General features: G+C 35.9%; 1 protein-coding gene across 2 annotated transcripts in view; it reads right to left on the reverse strand.

Annotated features, from left to right (window-relative positions):
- The window catches only part of Crppa (CDP-L-ribitol pyrophosphorylase A), a 270,573-nt gene that overhangs the window by 239,887 nt on the left and 12,973 nt on the right, over positions 1 to 17,713 (reverse strand). For both annotated transcript variants that reach the window (XM_063239034.1, XM_023565081.2), the window contains exon 3: positions 3,693 to 3,842. In XM_063239034.1, the coding sequence (XP_063095104.1) occupies positions 3,693 to 3,842 (150 nt within the window). The remainder of the gene's footprint in view (positions 1 to 3,692; positions 3,843 to 17,713) is intronic.

The following is a 17,713-nucleotide window of genomic DNA, read 5'->3' on the forward strand; positions in this document are numbered from 1 at the left end:
CATACTTTCTTCTAATATATACATATCATACATCATATTTACTCTAAGATGAGCATTCATATGAAAGTAAATAAATTCTTCCAGCAATCTTAGAAATATGGTACACGGGGTAGCCCAGCAATATTTAGTCTAAAAAACAGAATACATGAACTCAAAATCTGAAGGAATTTATAATGTGTATAATTAATGACCAAATCCTAAAAGTAAATTCCTATATACCAAATTCATTATTTTAAGAAAATACAACTCAAAATGGATCATTCTAATGAATTTCACTTACTAAATCTCACTTTTTTTGGTACTAACATGTTTAATGAACATGAAATGGTATATGAAAAGGGCCTACTATTTTTCACACAAATAAATGCTTAGTAAGATTTTGCTAATATTTAATTTTGTGTTATGTCATTGAGTTTATTGATACAATTTAGATACACATAATGATCACATTCATCATGTGGAATCTGTACCTGTGCAAAATATATCTTGATTATTTTTTCCCCTTTCCCTTGCCCTCCTGTTATCGTGTCCTCCCATGGCCCCCACTTAAGCCTCATGCAATCATGAATGGGGATGAGTCTGGCGTTTGTGATTTGTCTGATGCTGGGATTGGTGGTGTCAGTGCTACAGTCACCCAGGGGTGGAGCCAGGATACAGTGTAAGGGCAGGGAAGAAGGCGTGGCTTTTCTCTCTCACCAGTTTGTGCTTCGCTGTTTGTAGCAGCCATGAAAGGCTGGCACTCAGTTACGCCACCCTGCCTCGGAGCCAGCTGAGTATGGACTGAAATCTCCAAAACCTGTAAGATAAATAAACCTTTCCTTCCCTAATTTTGGGCATCAGGCATTTTGTCTCAGCAGCAAGAGAAAAGTAACCAAGACAACTCCCTTCTACCTCTCTTATTATTATTATTTACAAAAGTTTTGTTTCCATTTTGCCTTTCTTTTCTAGTAAATTTTCTTTTCCCTCCCCACTGAATATTTTCTTTCTATTTCACAATATATCTTATATATTTTGGTCCTTATTTATGTTTTTCCATTTTCTCACACTAGAGAAATGATGTAATGTTTACACATGTAAGGCCAATTTATTTCACTTAAGAGTATGGTCTTCAGGTGCATCCATTGACCTGGAAAAGTCACACACACATCTTCTTTTATCTATTTATTGATGGGTAGACATTTGGACAGTTTCAAGATTTAGGTATTATAAATTGTGCTAGTAAAAACATGGGTGTCCATATATGACTGTAGTATGATGCTTTTAATTCTTTTGGGAAGATACCAGTAAGGGGTATAGCTGGATTAAATGAGACTTCTAGTCCTACTTTTTGAGGAATCTTCACACCGATTTCCAGAGTGGTTGCAACAGTCTGCACTCTGACCAACAGTGGAGAAGGATTCCTTTTTCCCCACAGCCCCTCCAGCATTTGCTATTGGTTGATTTCTTGATAACTGTCATTCTTTCTATAGTGAGATAAATCTCAACAATGTTTTAATTTGCATCTCTCAAACGATCAGTGGTGCTAAACATTTATTCTGTTTGTATTTCTTCATCTGAGAAGTGTCTATCCATCTCAGATGCTCATTTTGGGGTTGGATCTTTAAATTCTCGGGGTTTCTTTTCAGTTCTTTATATATTGTAGGTATTAGTCTTCTGTCTGAGGAACAGCTGGGAAAAATGTTTTTCCCACTTTGTGAATTATCTCTTTACTGTTGATGACTTCTTTTGCTGTGAACAGGCTTTCTAATAAGATGACTTTCAAGTCAGACCTCAGAACTGTGTTGCACAACCCTACCAGTACATTTAGTGTTGGGTGTGTTCATCTTTGCTTCTAAATGCTGGGGTTGGGGGTCAGTGTCTTCAGCCAGCAGTTCTCTCAATGGCCTGCCTACCCTTCTTACCCTTTTTGTCTTGACAATACACTCCCAGTTGCTGACTCAGAACAGCAATAGCTTGAGGCTGCTTCCAGCTCCATAGGATTGGCTCCTCCTGGATCTTGCACAGTCTCCTCTGTTCCCCACCACTGACTCCCTAATAGCCCAAGGCTACTTGTACTGCTGGTTGCAGGGCTTAGTGAGTGCTGACTTCCTGCCCCAAGGCTGCTTGAATCCTGCATCAGCAAGCCACATCTCTCTCTTGCTTGTGCTGGCCTTAAAGCAGAAGGGGTCCTGCTGTTGCACTTACTGCCCTCCCCACTACTGCTGTGGCCCCTAACTTTGTCATTCCTAGAGGATCCAGTTAGCTACTATGGTGTGTGAAAAAAAAAGACCACCGGTGGCTGGTCAGGGAAGGAGCCTCTTCCTGGTTTCACATCCCTGTGTGTACAAGCACGATTTGCTGCCAGGCTGCAGCATTTTCTATTTGGAGGGAGGCAAAGGGGCAAGGTTATTACACCCCAAATCTATCCTATTTGGCTGGAGTCAGCCACATTATTTCAGGCCACCAGGTAAATTTTTTTAAAGTTTCTCAGAATGGTGGCCATGCTCCACACACAGGTGGGAGATCCATAGGCAGCCCTGTGGGCTAGATAATCACTTTGCAAAGTCCTACGTCTGTGCTTTGTGTGATCTCCAAGTTTCTAATTTCAGACTGACTTTGACATCAGGAGGTACATCTTTCCCTTCCGTCCGGTTACCTGTGTTTTTAGTTGATTTTCTCTGAGCAGCTCAACATAGCCCCTCCTCTATTCCGCTATATTGAATGTACCTCTCCAAAGACAGTAAAACAGTAACTGCTGGAGTCAAGATTACTGAGTTATAATTCAATGTATGCAATGTATAAATAACCCTCTGTCCAAATCATACCTATTACAGTCTTCTGATAAAACATCAATATTCATATTATCCTTACCCTGTAATCCTAAGTCTATCTCAAATTATTTGCTGATTGCCTAACATCACCATAGCACAGAGCAGATTGCTCTAATCTACTACATTTAGAAGTTTCCTGACAAGCCCAATACATGCATGACATTTAATAGCTGTCTACTCAAATATGTAAATATATAGTAATAAAATTATGTAAGTCCAGAAGCATTCCCAAACAGAAGAAGAAAATCCAAAAATATGATAGTAACATCAAAAAATGTTTAACAACTTTAAGAAATTACTTATCTTTAATTACAGTTTTAGCTAAAATGTCTAGGTAGTGATGCAAAACATTTATCATAGTAAAACTGAGACTACTGTGCTTAGGAAGACAGGTTTCCAAGACAGGCCATGGGTTAGCACTTGATAGTTAATGGATGGGAATGGTTCACTATGCCTGGACTGTCTGCATGCATAGCACTGTTTATGCTGAACATCTGCTTTCCTTCAGAGAATAGAATGTTTGTACATGCTAGCCAGAGGGTATCTATGCAACCAACCCCAATAAACACCTGTGCACTAAGTCTCTAAACGGTGTCCTTGGGAGAAACACTGCACACATGTTGCTGCATTTTCTCTGGATTGATCATGCCTTGCGTCCTGTTAGGGGAGGAAGAAAGGATAAGGAAGCCCCCAGATGAATTCCTGCAGACTGTCCATATCTCTCTTCTGATCAAGATGCATATCCTTATGACTTCATGGCAATAAATCTTAGCCTATGAGTACAACTATACACCATGTGTTTTCGTAGAAATTCTCTAAATGTGTACATGGTTCAGGAAATACGACATAATACCACCTTCTTTAAAAACTCAAGATTCTTACCCGCTGATAGGCTTCATAGATCACATCAAATAGAAATGCCTGTGGCATTTCACTTGCTCTGTATCTGGCACGTTCTAACGAGTGGTCTAAGCAACCTTCAGTAGAGGGACTGATGACCGTAGATACGAGAGGTCGAACTGCTCCCGCAGCCTGAAGAAACAAAAAAAGAAAAACAGGCAAATAACATACTTATTTCAACTACAGAGCATTTTTAAAGAAAAACTACAAATTTTGTAACCTCACTTTCAATAATAAATGTCATGTATATCTTCAACCACTTATCTCAAAATAGTATCTGAACAAAGTTTGCTTAGTTCACAACTCAAAGTATTATCTCAGACCAAGGAGTAATTTAAATGTTGTCCTTCCATACTCTACAAAGTAAAAATTGTGACTCTCATAACAGATTCAAAATCCTTTTCCTCACAAGTTACTCACACCAAATACCATCAAAGGATACTGTTACGGCTTAAATGTGAAGTATTCCTCTAAGACTCACACTGAGGGCTTGATCTCTGATGTGGTCATAGTCATCCTACAGAAGAGGTTGGATCATGAGGGCACTGACCTCATCAATGAATTAGTACACTGATGAGTTCAGAGCTTACTGGTCTGTTGGGAGGCTGGGTCAGTTGAAGGAGGTGTGTCACCGAGAGCACACCTTGGAAGGCTGTGCCTTTCCTCTCTCAGGCCATCAACTTTCTGGCTGCCGTGAGGTGGGCATCTTTCTCCTGCCACTTTTTAGTCATGATTCAGCTGCCTTGCCAGAGGCCTAAAACAATGGAGCTGGTCAACCATGAACAGAAACCTCTAGCCAAAATAATCCTTCCCTCCTTTAAATTGTTTTTCTCAGATATTGAGTCACATCAACGAAGAGCCGACTAACACAAACACTAACATGAAAGTGTGTGTTCTCTGAAGATGGGAAGAACAAAGAGGCTGTTTTGAAACAAATGAAATAAGTTACAGACTGATGTTTACTAATTAGTTGTATTTAGAACATATAATTTAAACATTACATAATTTAAGGAAACAAACTCCCCAAGATCTCTAAACAACCTAAATGACAATGAATCTAGGTCTCACTCTAACTCCTTTGAGAAACAGTTCCTTTCAGACATACCCTCCACACAAAGCCTCCCCAGGCAACGTATCCATTGACTTCCATTAATATGATGAAAGCTGTCTCATTAATGATTGCATCTAATAATTATTGCATCTAAATCTATAAAGAGACACCAACGTGTCTGACAATTGTCCCTTTATTTTTAATGGGGTTTCATTTGTAATGCAGCCTTGAATGTTATTACTAGAGAGGAGCCGTGATGAAGTTCCCTTAAAATAAGTTTCTGTTGGCCACACCTTACATTGACTCACAAATGTCCTTTCTTTCATACAACTGTTACATGAGCATCACAGTAAACAAAACCAGCATCCTAAAAGAACAAGTATGCTTTTGAAGAGACCAACATCTGAGCAAGATACAGTCCACATGCTGGTTTATACAAGCTAAGGGACTGGCTGAAAATCAAAGCTGATGTATGAGCCAAGCAGACAGTTTACAAATTGCATCACCATTTCCAGTGCCTCAAGTGGAAATTTGGAGCAGGCATAAATGCAAAAATGAGGCAGCTGGGACGGAGACAAGAAATGGAGTCCAACTAGGTGAAAAGTAGACAAAGAACAAGTCCAGTTGGCCAAAACTGACACCTGGTAGGGGTTAGAAGATAGGAAGGAAGCACGTGTGCTTCTTTTGCACTGCTTTTTAAGGAAAACATGAAATGTCTAATGTAACTACTGGGATAATCCTAAAATTAGACACCAGGCCATGAATTCTTAAAAACTTCACTAAAAGAGAACGTGAGATGTTGAAAATGTCAGTATGAGAAGTTTAGCAGACTTTTATACCAGCAAAACTAGCAAAAGATATTTTTAAAACAACAATTTAAACCCCTGAGAATTTAAGCCCCTAAGAAAAAACACTTAAACAAGAACATCTTCCAAATTTTGGCTTCAAAAAAGTGTGACACTTGAGCCATGACCTTTGTCTTTTATCCCCCACCCAGCTCAGCATGGCAGAAGCCATAGCTGGGGTAGGTACAACTAAAATACAAGGCTCCCTCTCTCCCAAAGGCCCAGAAGAAGAGGCAAGGTGCTATTATTTCACATTCTCTTTAGCAGCATGATACAAAGGTTGACACCCAGGGAGATTTGAACAAGAAGTTCCTAGCTTGTACACATGCTAAGAAAGGAGGAGAGAAGCAAGGAGACAGCCAGTCTTCTGCTGCTCCCATTCAGCACCTTGATCACAACAAACTCATCACTTTTAAAGAGAAACAGGACATTGCGCCCACCCACAGACTAAAGCAGTAATATAAAGATCTGACAGAGAGGAGGAGCAATGGTCTCAGTGATCTATGAAGCTCTGCAAAAGAGCTCAGTGTACTTGAGACAGGATAGAGGGAAAATTCAACCCTAAAGGCGTTCATTTAAAGGGTAGATCATATGGTAACCAATTACCATAAGTGGTATCTATATGAAAATAAAAAAGCTCACTTACAGAGCATCTAGCTTACCAGAAAAGACAAAGAAAAATACAGTCAACAAGAACACTTCTAGTGTCAGGGCCAGTCTCAAATACTGACCTCAAAACTACCCCAACAAAGGGGCCAGAGTTTAACTGGATGACATTATACAGTGATTATGCCTCAGGCGTCATCAAAAATGTATATAAAGTTGAGCAACTGCAGGCAATGAAAGGAGTTTAACAGTGAGGCTGGTACCAACAGGGCCAGACAGCATGAGAGGTCAGGGCAAGAGCCCTGCCAAACCCGCTGTCATTCCAATGTGACTATGTAGGTGTCCAAGTTCCTGCTCTCTGAAAAGTAACAAATAAATAAAAAACATTCAACTAAAATAGGCTGGCCAAGTTATAAACAAGTAAGCAACCAAGTATAAGTGTTTAAAAGGGAGGAGTTATAGAATCAGTACCTGGACATCAAAAATATTTTTCTAAAATACCCCATTTTTAACAACAACAAAAAAATTGCATCTAAGGAGAAAAGTATGGTCCATACACAGGAGACAGGGAGAACTGGAAACAAGATATAGAAACTGCCTGTGCAAAGGCCAACACGTCAAATTTAGCAGATAAAGACTTCAAATTAGCTGTTATCAAAACATTCAAGAACTAAAGAAAATCATACTTGAAGTAAAGAAAGATATGACAATATCAATACGATCTCACTATTGAAATTTTAAAACAGTAAAATGTTTAAAGAACTTCAATAACTGAACACTTTTCTAGAGTAGTTCAATAATAGCCTTGAACTAGAAAAGAATCAATGAATTATATCTGAGTCACCCTTTTCTCACTTGACAGAACACTCAACACCCACAATTTAAGGAGGAGGGTTTATTTTGACTCATAGTTTGGGGAAGATTCAGTCCATCATCAGCTAAGTGCAGGAAGGACACAGGGGAGGGCTTTGGCAGAGAAAAGCTGTACAATCCATGGCAGCTGGGAAGGAGCAAGAGAAAAGAGTAACTAGGGAGGGTCACAGCCCCGGTGACCGCCTCTTCCCGAAAGACCTTCACTCCGCACAGCACATTCAGCTTCGGACTCTCCAGTACCTTATCAATGAATGTAGCACCCGCAGGAGCCAATCACCTTCCAAAAGCCAAACCCCGAACACGGGAGCCTTCTGGGAGACATTCTAGATCTAAACCACAGTAAACGGAAACCTGCATCAATAGAGATCATGCAATCCAAAGAATAGAGTCAAAAAGAAAAGTGCACAGATTCCAAAGAACACAGGATACCAACAGCACACCAGTTTTGTATTGGAAGCATCAAAAGAAAAGGAGAAAGGGCAAGAGCCATAAAACATTTTAATTAGGAGAGAAAATTTCCCAGAAAAATATGGAAAATCCTGCATTTCAAGGAGCACAATAAACTCCAAGTAAAGTAAACACAAAGAAATTCATAACTAGACACATTTAGTAAAACAGTGAAAGCCAAAAGCAAACAAAAGTCATTTTATTGCTTTCAAAATGTATCATCAACAAATTACTGATAAAGATTAACAACTGACTTCCCAACAGAAATATTGAAAAGTATAAAGCATTAGGATGACATTTTATTTTAGCGGTGAATATTAAAGATTTCAATATCCTCAAAACTAAAATCTCAAAAGTTCATAGAAAGTGAACAAAATGTTTCGCTAGAAAATTCATCTTACAAGAAAACATAAAATGTTTTGCAAACTAAAAGAAATTAAACCCAAATGGCAATTCTGGGCCACAAAAAGCAAAGCACACCATTAAAACGAATGTATAATTTTAGAAGATTGTAAATGCATTATTTCTCCCTTCTTATGCAGTATTAACTAATTCAATTAGCAACTGAATGAAACAATATATACGTATATGATCAGCCTATCATATACTAGATTGTAACATATTTAACAAAAAAAGCACAAAATAAGTAAGAGAAGAAGACAATGTTTGGTAACAAATACGTAACAGTAAGTAAACTAATGGCAAACAAAAAGCTAGCTACAAACAAATACACTCATTCACTTTTTTCATCCACAAAGGATGATAGAAACTAATAATGATAGTCTGTAATTTAGACTGGAGTTTCTAACACAGGTGTATATAACTGCATAATAACATAAAAAAGTAAAAGAAATCTCCATTGATAATAGTAATGCCCCTATAACTCACTGAATTAGACAGCCAAATTCTAATTCATGTTAACATGTATAATATGGGTTCTACAGCAACACAAAAACATGTAAGTCAAAAATTTAAGAACATAATTAAAAGAATTAAAGTGTTTCAATAGAAATATCCACTTATTCATCAAACAGAATGGTTTGTACTGTCATTGTTTGATTGTCCACTTTTTATGTTTTGATTTTTGTGACTTGAACAACTACTTCTAATATAACAATATGTAATTTATCAACTAGTGATTTCTTACTTTCTTTTTGAAATTCAGTACTATTTCTATCCTTTTTTTCTGTTTTGCTTTTTTTCTCTAAATAAAAAAAAGAAAAAGAAAATATCCATTTAATGCAAAAAAAATAGTAAAGACATATGGCACACACACACACAAACTTATAGACAAAAAATTCAAGTACTTGATACATATGTATGAATAAACAATGAAAAGACAGAGATGGTCAAACTGGATATAAAAATCCAACTCCAACTGCTACGTAAAGGATACACTACTGAGATGTAAACAGACCAAAGGGCAGAAAATAAAGGACTAAAAAAAGATACAAACGCAAGTTGTAACCATAAGAAAAATGTAGACATACTATTATAAATACATGCAATTTTAAAACTACTACTATACAATGAAAATGATGTTTACCAGGAAGATTGAAGAATTAAACATATTCACTTAAAAGATCCCCCAAGACACAGGAAGAAAAACTGACAATTGAGTGAAAAAAATCAACAATTCAAAAACAGTTGGCAACATCAGTATCCCACATTTAAAAGTGATAGATCAATGACATACCAACATAGAAATCCAGTATTTGAAAATCACTAAAAGACAAATTAACTTATCAGACATCTACTGAATATACCACTCACAGGTTCTTAAGTGCATATGGAACGTTCTGTAGGAGAGACAATTTTCTAAGCCCCCACAAACACGCAATAAAATTTAAAGGATAAGAATTATGCTAAGTTGGTTTCTTCTTAAAATAAACTAAAAGGAGAAATAACAGAAAATTGGGAAATTTAAAAATTGAAAAGCACATTATTAGAAAAAATTGAAATAAAAACACAAGCAATGTATAAATACTTAAAAAACACAGCTAAAGTAGAAGTTAGAAAAAAATTTTATAACAACAAATACTTAAGCAAAAAAAAACTCACAAGTTAAAAATATAAGTTTCCATCTTGAGATGCTGGAAAGAAAATCTAAAGAAAACATAAGTAGCAAATCACTGATTTCTGTTTTCATCTTTTAAAAAGAAAAGAAAAACAACTAAAATACAATTTTGGAGAAAAAACTGAGAAACTTTTAACTAGTCTCAAAAAAAAGAAGACAACAAATTAATGAAATCAGAAATACAAATAGTGACAATTCCACCAACCTTAAAGAAGCAACAAATATAAAACTATGAGCAACTATAGTCCAACCAATGAGAGAACAGATGACAAAATTCCTTGAAAGATAACCTATCAAAACTAACTCAAGAATGGAATCTTTGAGTAGACTTATGGCAAGGAAACTAAAATGGCACCTTAAAAACTATTCAAAATGATGTTCAGATCTACATGGTTCACTGGTTAACTATGCCAAAAATTTGAAGAAAAACAGTAATTCCTCACAAAACTTTTCCAAAGAAAAGTGAGAGAGGAAATAATTCCCAACTTTTTTTGAAAGACCCTGGTACCAAAACCAATCAAAGCTATCACAAGGAAAGAAAACTACACATTAATATCTCTTATGAATATATATGCAAAAAAATCCCTCCAAAAGTCTCTGTATCCTAAAGGTATTAATTTCAGAAATGCCTGTATGTATGAGAATCTTATTTATCTAAGTATATGAAAATGTACATAATTATATTCAAACTCCAAAGGATTTTATACACATATTTTCATATACTTTAAATCACAGATTATTTATGACTCCTAAAACAATGTAAATGGGATGTAAATAGTTGTTACATTATATTATTTAGGGAAGGACAAGAAAAGTCCGCACATGTTTGGCACAGATGTAGGTTTTATCCAAATATTTCCCATTCACAGTTGGTTGAATCTATAATGTGGAACTTAAGGATATGGAGGGCTGACTATACTTACAAACCATATTGAGCAACATATAGAAAGTATTACAAACCATGACCGAATAGGATTTATTCCAGGATTCCAGATTGATTTAACATACTAAAAAAATCAATGTAATACACCATATTAATAGAATAAAGGGTAAAGCACACAAACATTTCAATATATGCAGAAAACTCTGCACAAAATCCAACCATCTTTCAGGAATAAAAAATACAAATTAGAAACAGAAGACAACTTAATCTGATAAAGAGCATCTATGAAAATCCCATAGCTAAGACCATACACAAGTGAAAGACTGAATGTTGTTCACTCATGATCAAGATAAAAGAAAATCCAGTCACCACTTTCATTAAGCAGTGTAACAGAAGATCTAGCCAGAACAATTAACTAAAAAAAATTAATAAAGGCTATCCAAAAAAAGAATTATCTCTATTTGATTATAGCATCATCTTGTATATAACGCCCACTTAGGAACTCCTTAAAGAACTTGGAATTAACAAATTCAAAAAGTATGCATAAAACAAGTTCAATACACAAAAATCAATTTTATTTCTATATGGTAGCAATGAATAAGCCAAAAATGAAATGAAAAAAAATCTGTTTAAAATTAAACTGCAGTATATTTAACAAAGAGTTCAAAATTTATACCCAGAAAACCCATAGTTTTGTCCCATTTTCACTCAATTATTTAGTTCATATGATAGATTTATATTAATTACCTTAAAGAAATTGGACTACAGCTATATTCCTACACTCTAGCAGTTGATATAATAAGGTAATCCTTGTTCTGAAAGGTTGACAGCTGTGTGCTGTGGGGCAGTGGTGGTGCCAGGGACTGATCATAAAGACATTAAAGTGCTATAAATATGCTCTGTACTTATTTCCTACATATCAGTTCCCTGATGAATAAAAGTATCTTTGATACTAATTTTGGCACAATCCCTGTCATAAAAACTTCCTAACAAGTTCTCATTACAACAAAATCAGGACTATTCACTGTTTCATATTACTTTGAAAGAATGACACGGCTTAAATAAAAATAACTTCTCTCATACACCTCTGTAGAACAATAAAAAGCATAAGATATGCCAAGGATACACAGTCTCTCTCCCTAGATAGTCTGATTAAGAATATTGGTTCTTAATTATATAGCTTTTCCCCCAAACGCATTCTTTCATTGATTTACTTATTAACCAAACATTTCTTTGCAGTATATACTTGGAAGTTCTAAGGATTCACACAAATAGAGTAACTGTTCTTGTCAAAGATCTTAAGGTCTAGAGAACATAACTGAAAACTAGGCAATAATACAAGTTATAATTCTGAAAAATATTGGAGCTGATGAGCCCCAAGTTTCAGAAAAAAATGTGAGAGGCAAACAAAAAACTTCCTGAAGTATGGTTTCTCAAGTGTTTGCTGCGTGGATGTATGGTTGAGCAAACTACTATTTTCAAAATGTCAAAAAGTTTCTAACGTTTGAAGGTACATATGCACAGAAATATGAATAGCATGAAGGAAAATTAGACCACAGCGTTAGTTTAAGAAGTGCACTAAAAAGAGTGTACTTTGTCAGAACCTCTGATGATGAGGTACTTGATGTAGCAATTACAAAAAATCAATAAATAGCTGTATTTGTGAAATTGGGGAAGAAAAATAGACTAATAATAAGAGTAGCAACAGACTCAGGCATATGCAGAACTCAGTAAACAACTGAGGTGCCAGTGCAGGTCACAGGGGAAGAGATTATTCCACAGATGTCCCTGGGATAGCAAGTTATCTAGAGGCAGGCAGGCGAGGAGAAGGAAGGGAGGAAAAAAGATAGATGGGTGGACAGAGCAAAGCAGGAAAAAAGGAAGGACAAAAAAGGAGAAAGAAAAAATGAAATCAGTCTCTTACTCATCCATACAGTCCAAAGAGATACAGTTTTGAATTTTATATTCTTATAAAAGATTTTAAAAGAAAAAAATTGATATCTTCATGGCATCACTGTAAGAAAAATTCTCTATAAAAATATACTAACAAAAGCTGTAAGAAACATTAGTAATTGTTACTGTTAAAACAAAGTACTTTCACCACAAAATGCCACATATAAAACAAAGTATATGTCATAGTATATTTCAAGCATTAGTGTCCCACATATATAATTCCAATAAGTCAGTGTTTTAAAAATAGATACAGGACAAAAGACTGACATGGACATTTTATAAACATAATTAAACCCATAAATATGTTTTAAAATGTCCAGTCTATTAACAAAATGCTAATTTAAACTGCAGAGAGAAAGAACTTCCCATTAACTCTGAGGTATTATCCAAACATGGTGAATGTTTAATTTTAAAAATTTATTATAGTAAAAAACACTGTTATTAATATCCATCAAAATACCCACTCTTCTGCATGAATAGCCTTTCTCCACTCTTTATGCTACTTTCTCAATCAGTCCTGAAAGTTCTTCTTCATAAATACCTGGTTCTGCTGTCCTGGCTACCTCAGTGTCCCGACTGATTCAAACCATTTACCTTTCATGGTCATTTTGACTTTGGGGAAGAGCCAGAAGTTGCATGGTACCACATCCATTAAAGGTGAGTAAGGACACACTGCGGTATTTTTACAAGCTTTCCTGTCTGCTGGACAGCATTGGGCAGTAGCATTCATCGCACTGTTTTTTTATCGCAACTCATAAGAAACACTCTCTAAAGAGAATTCCATAGCTGCTACCAAGTCAACAATGATGGAATAAGCGTGTTCACAGTAAGAGGGAGTAATTCTGAAGGCGATTAATGGTAATGGTCTTTTACTATCAAAGATTTTTTGAAAATTTTACCATTCACTGTACATGTTAACCACACCTTTTGTACTGGGAAATACACACTGATAGTACAGGCAGAGGACAGCTCAAATTCCTGTTACAAACTATGCAGGCATTATAGCAATGTAAGTTTTGAAAGAAATCCCGTATCATATGAAGGAGATAACCACTGTATATCACTCTGGAGCAACCCTTGCACACCAGCACCAAAAGACATAGATATATAACAAAGTTTAAACAACAGCATCTGCATTATTGAAAACTTTAAAAGTCATCTCTAAAACAAGTGAATTGTGATTTACACAGTAGTGATGATAAATGAGGCAGCTTTACATATTTACATGAAATCATTTCCCTAAATATATGCTACAAGAAATGTCAAAATATATATAAAACTTAAGTTAAAATTCATGCAAACTTAACCAGTATATTCTTTTGGGATATATTGTATGTAACTAAAGATAAATGCAAAGGAGCAATAAATTTCCAGTAATGTTTACCTAATGGGTGGGAAGTTAAGTGAGACTGGGAAGACATAGTTTCAAAGTTAATGATTACATTCCATTTACTATAAGGAGACATTAAGATTTCCGAAGTTCTCCACCTATCAATATTTTTTAAAAAATCTCTAAAGGGTATATTTTCAGGCTTCTGCCTTGATTAATGAAAACTAGATTTTCCAGAACAGAATCCATCCACAATTCAGATACCATGATGGCAGAATTGGTAAATTCCAGTAATTAGGTTCTGGTTCTATGAAAGCCTCAAGATCAGTAGGAAAAATGAAACAATACTAAGAGCTGTGAATTTCTCACACAAGGTACCAGCAGCTCCAGGGGTTCACTGAACAAAAGACCCAGGAAGACAGATCTTGTGCTAATCCTTCTGACTTCTATTCACCTAGCCCCTAGGTATAAACACACCCAAGAGAGATGCTACTGCTACCAGGCAGGACTCCATAGAGGATTCTGTTAGAGGACCTCAGAAACAAACACGAGCAATGAACCCTTAGTTGTATGATATTTTGTGAAAATTGAAATATCAAGACTGTGACCCAAATATGGACAACACCAATTACTGACAAAACATTAGCTACCAGAAAGTTCTAAGAAGTATCATCCCCAAGTCATCAAATAGAAGTGTCTCCTTAGGTATTAGCCTAGTAAGTTCTGAACAGAATCTTAATAACACAGCACCATAGTGATTACTTGCCTCTCCAGCTAATCTATTAAAGTACTTACACATGTCAATGACCGAAAATCATCACAGATATAAATAATAAAATGCAGAAGGACTGACCATACCTCCTTTATTTTTTTGGAAGCAAAATTGAACAATACCTACGATCCATCCACACAGCACATGCTAACATGAATTCCTCCTCAGGGGTCTATATTCTAGTTAATTAGAACAATGTACAACAAAAATCCTCCAACCACATAATTATGGTTTTACTTCGTGAGTTGTCTCATTTAAAGATTACTTAATAAATGTTTACAGAACATGGCACCTTCAAAGCTAACCACTGATAATTAGGAGGTTTGAGAAATATTTTATAAAAATGTGAAATATGCTATCCCCTTTTTGATAAATAAATTGAATAAACAACCTACCAGCCCAGAAATAGAAGTGTTCTAGTAAAACCAATGCTCAAATTATTTTTATTACTTTACCAAACACTGCTAAAAGTACATATGCAACAAAAAAAGAATAGAAAGGCTTCCATTTCTTCCATCCTAATTCCTAGAAATTAAAAGTTGTTATCATTTTCTCCCATTCTGAAGTGATCAAGAATTATGTAATAACAAACATCATTTCATTTTCATTCCTAGATATACTCATCGTTTTTGACCCCCTTGTTCTGACTTTATTTAAAGGTGATGCATAGAAGCACAGAGGTAGTTTAAATAAAGTCAAATAAAAGCTTATCAAGCAGTAGCTTTTCCAACATCAAAAACACATCAAGATTCACTTCATTCCATGGCAGTCCAGAAAATAGCTCACTCTGGGTATTTTAACTTGACAAAAGAAGCCTAAAATTTTCCCACACATTGCCACAGAATTGTCTCATTAGCCTAGGATTTAAATCAATATCGAAGTTCCTCTCCAATAATGATAAGGACACTAATCACCCAGGAAAGATCATTACCTCACCCCCACACAGAAATAAATCTGATTTTCAGCACACTGATTACAATCAAACACAAGTGATTAGCTGTACTTAATACTACTTAAAGTCGAATTTCCAAACACAGAGTCAAAAATCTGCCAAGTGATTTTCCATTTGTATTCTAAAATACATGCCCAGAAAACATGGCATGAAACCTAGGTAGTAGAAAAGCATAATCTTGCAAATGCACACGTATGAACTTTAATAGGATTTCCACGGTGCTATTAATCAGTGCTAAATATAGTCATGTTGCAGAATCCAGAGATTACAAAGATACACTCTGCTATCAGTGTTTCTAATTACGTACATTTCATTATTTCTCAAGAGATATAGTGAAAATGGCTTATATTTTTTCTAACTAAAAACTCATTTACTATACAAGAAGTTATGTCTATGAAAAGTCCTTTGGTTTTAAGTGTTCTGTAACACTCAACCAATACTACAGATTTTTAACCTGTTCAACAAAATAACCTGAGCCATTTTTACACTCACATTATACTCAATTGCTCATTAAGTTATTACTATTCACCTTTTTAAGGAATAATGATAAACCCTCATGCTTAAAACTTGAACAGTTACATTCTCTCTTCAAATTCATAGCCTTGCCACATTAGTGGTTTTCAACAGGACCTGAGGAAGTAAACAGGAAATGACCACCCAACAGAGCACAGGACTGTCATCCACAACAAAGAACTATCTTAAAATGTCAATGATGCAAAAGCCCAGAAACACTGAGCCCTATCACTATTCAACCATTTGGAGTCTGCTCTCAAGCACAAAAGTCCTTGTTGTTTTAAGTACTCCAGATTTAACAGAATGTAGAAGACAAATGCAGAAAATCTTGTCTAAAGAGATAAAGCTGTAAAAGGTACCACGAACTAGTGCTTAAGAAGCCCCGGGCAGTTAAATCTCTTACATAAATACAGTTTCCAAAGGTACATATGCAAAATGCAGGAAGCAAGCCAATATCTAAACTTTAATCTCATAGAACCTCGGAGATACATAGGGAAGGTGGGGGAAGGCAGAAGCAGAGATCTCAGGAGAAGAAATCATGAGGTCTTCCAGCAGCAAAAGGAAAGGCATAGAGAAACACAAGATGCATGTGTCTCAGTTCCTCTTGGCTCGCATAAATCAAGTCCAGACAATCCAGCTCCCTAAACATTCTCTACCCTCCTCTCAGTCCTGAGGGCTTAGATAGGCCTTCATTACCTCTCAACGGGGCCATTACTACAGTTTCCAAACTAACTTTTAATCTCACTTAAAGACATTCTCTTAACCTACTCATCTTTCCAAAAATCTAAATCTGATTGGAAAGCAGAAGAGTGTGAGGAATCAATGCCACTCCCTTCTAGCTTATAGAATAAAATTCAAGGCAAGACATTAAAGAGGATTAACAAATTCAAACATGCACAAGACGCCACAGACATTGAGAAAGGCAAATGCAAGGTTCTGTCAAGTGGAAAGTTGAGTATGAAAGGTCTGGAATTCAGGAGAAAGGGCAAATCATATGAGACTTAGAAGATACCAATAGATTAAAGGGAATTAAAAATGTATACATTGCAAATGCATAAAGCAAAGTGAAAAAATAGTCTCCAAAATTAGCCCACTATATGATTCCATTTATATGGTACTGTGGAAGAGGAAAAATACAGGAAGAGAACATAGGATTGTCACAGTTAGGGGTGGGCCTGAAGGCACAGAGCACAAGAGACAATTCTCTGGAGTGCTCAAACATCCTATAAGCTATCTGTGGTGGCAGTGGTTACCAGATCAGTGTGCATCCCAAGTCACATTATCTCACTAGAATAAACTCTAGGTGTTATTCAAGGGGCTTGGGAAGAACAAAAATTCTACTATTCCTCGGACAATTCCAAGTACTCAGACTCTTCTTCCTAGGAACCTAGAACCAAGGCCAATACAGTTCTTTATGAAACAGACCCAAAAATAATTTAACCTGTAAATCAGGAAGTCACAGGAGATTTTAAAATAATACTCAGAGGTTAAAAAACAAAGAACAAAGGAAAAAAATGGATTCCATATACTGAGGAATAAACTTGGGGTACAGAAACAGAGATAGAATGTTAGAAGTTAAATAGAGGGGCTGGGGATTTAGCTCAGCAGCATAAGCACCTGCCTTGCAAGCAGGCAGTCGTGAGTTCGATCCCCGGTACCGATAAAAAGTTAAAAAAAATAAAAATACTATAAAAAGAAGTT

Source organism: Cavia porcellus, unplaced genomic scaffold (assembly GCF_034190915.1).
Source record: "Cavia porcellus strain 051 isolate PalLab524CR breed Dunkin Hartley unplaced genomic scaffold, mCavPor4.1 scaffold_2, whole genome shotgun sequence".
NCBI classification, from domain to species: Eukaryota; Metazoa; Chordata; class Mammalia; order Rodentia; family Caviidae; genus Cavia; species Cavia porcellus.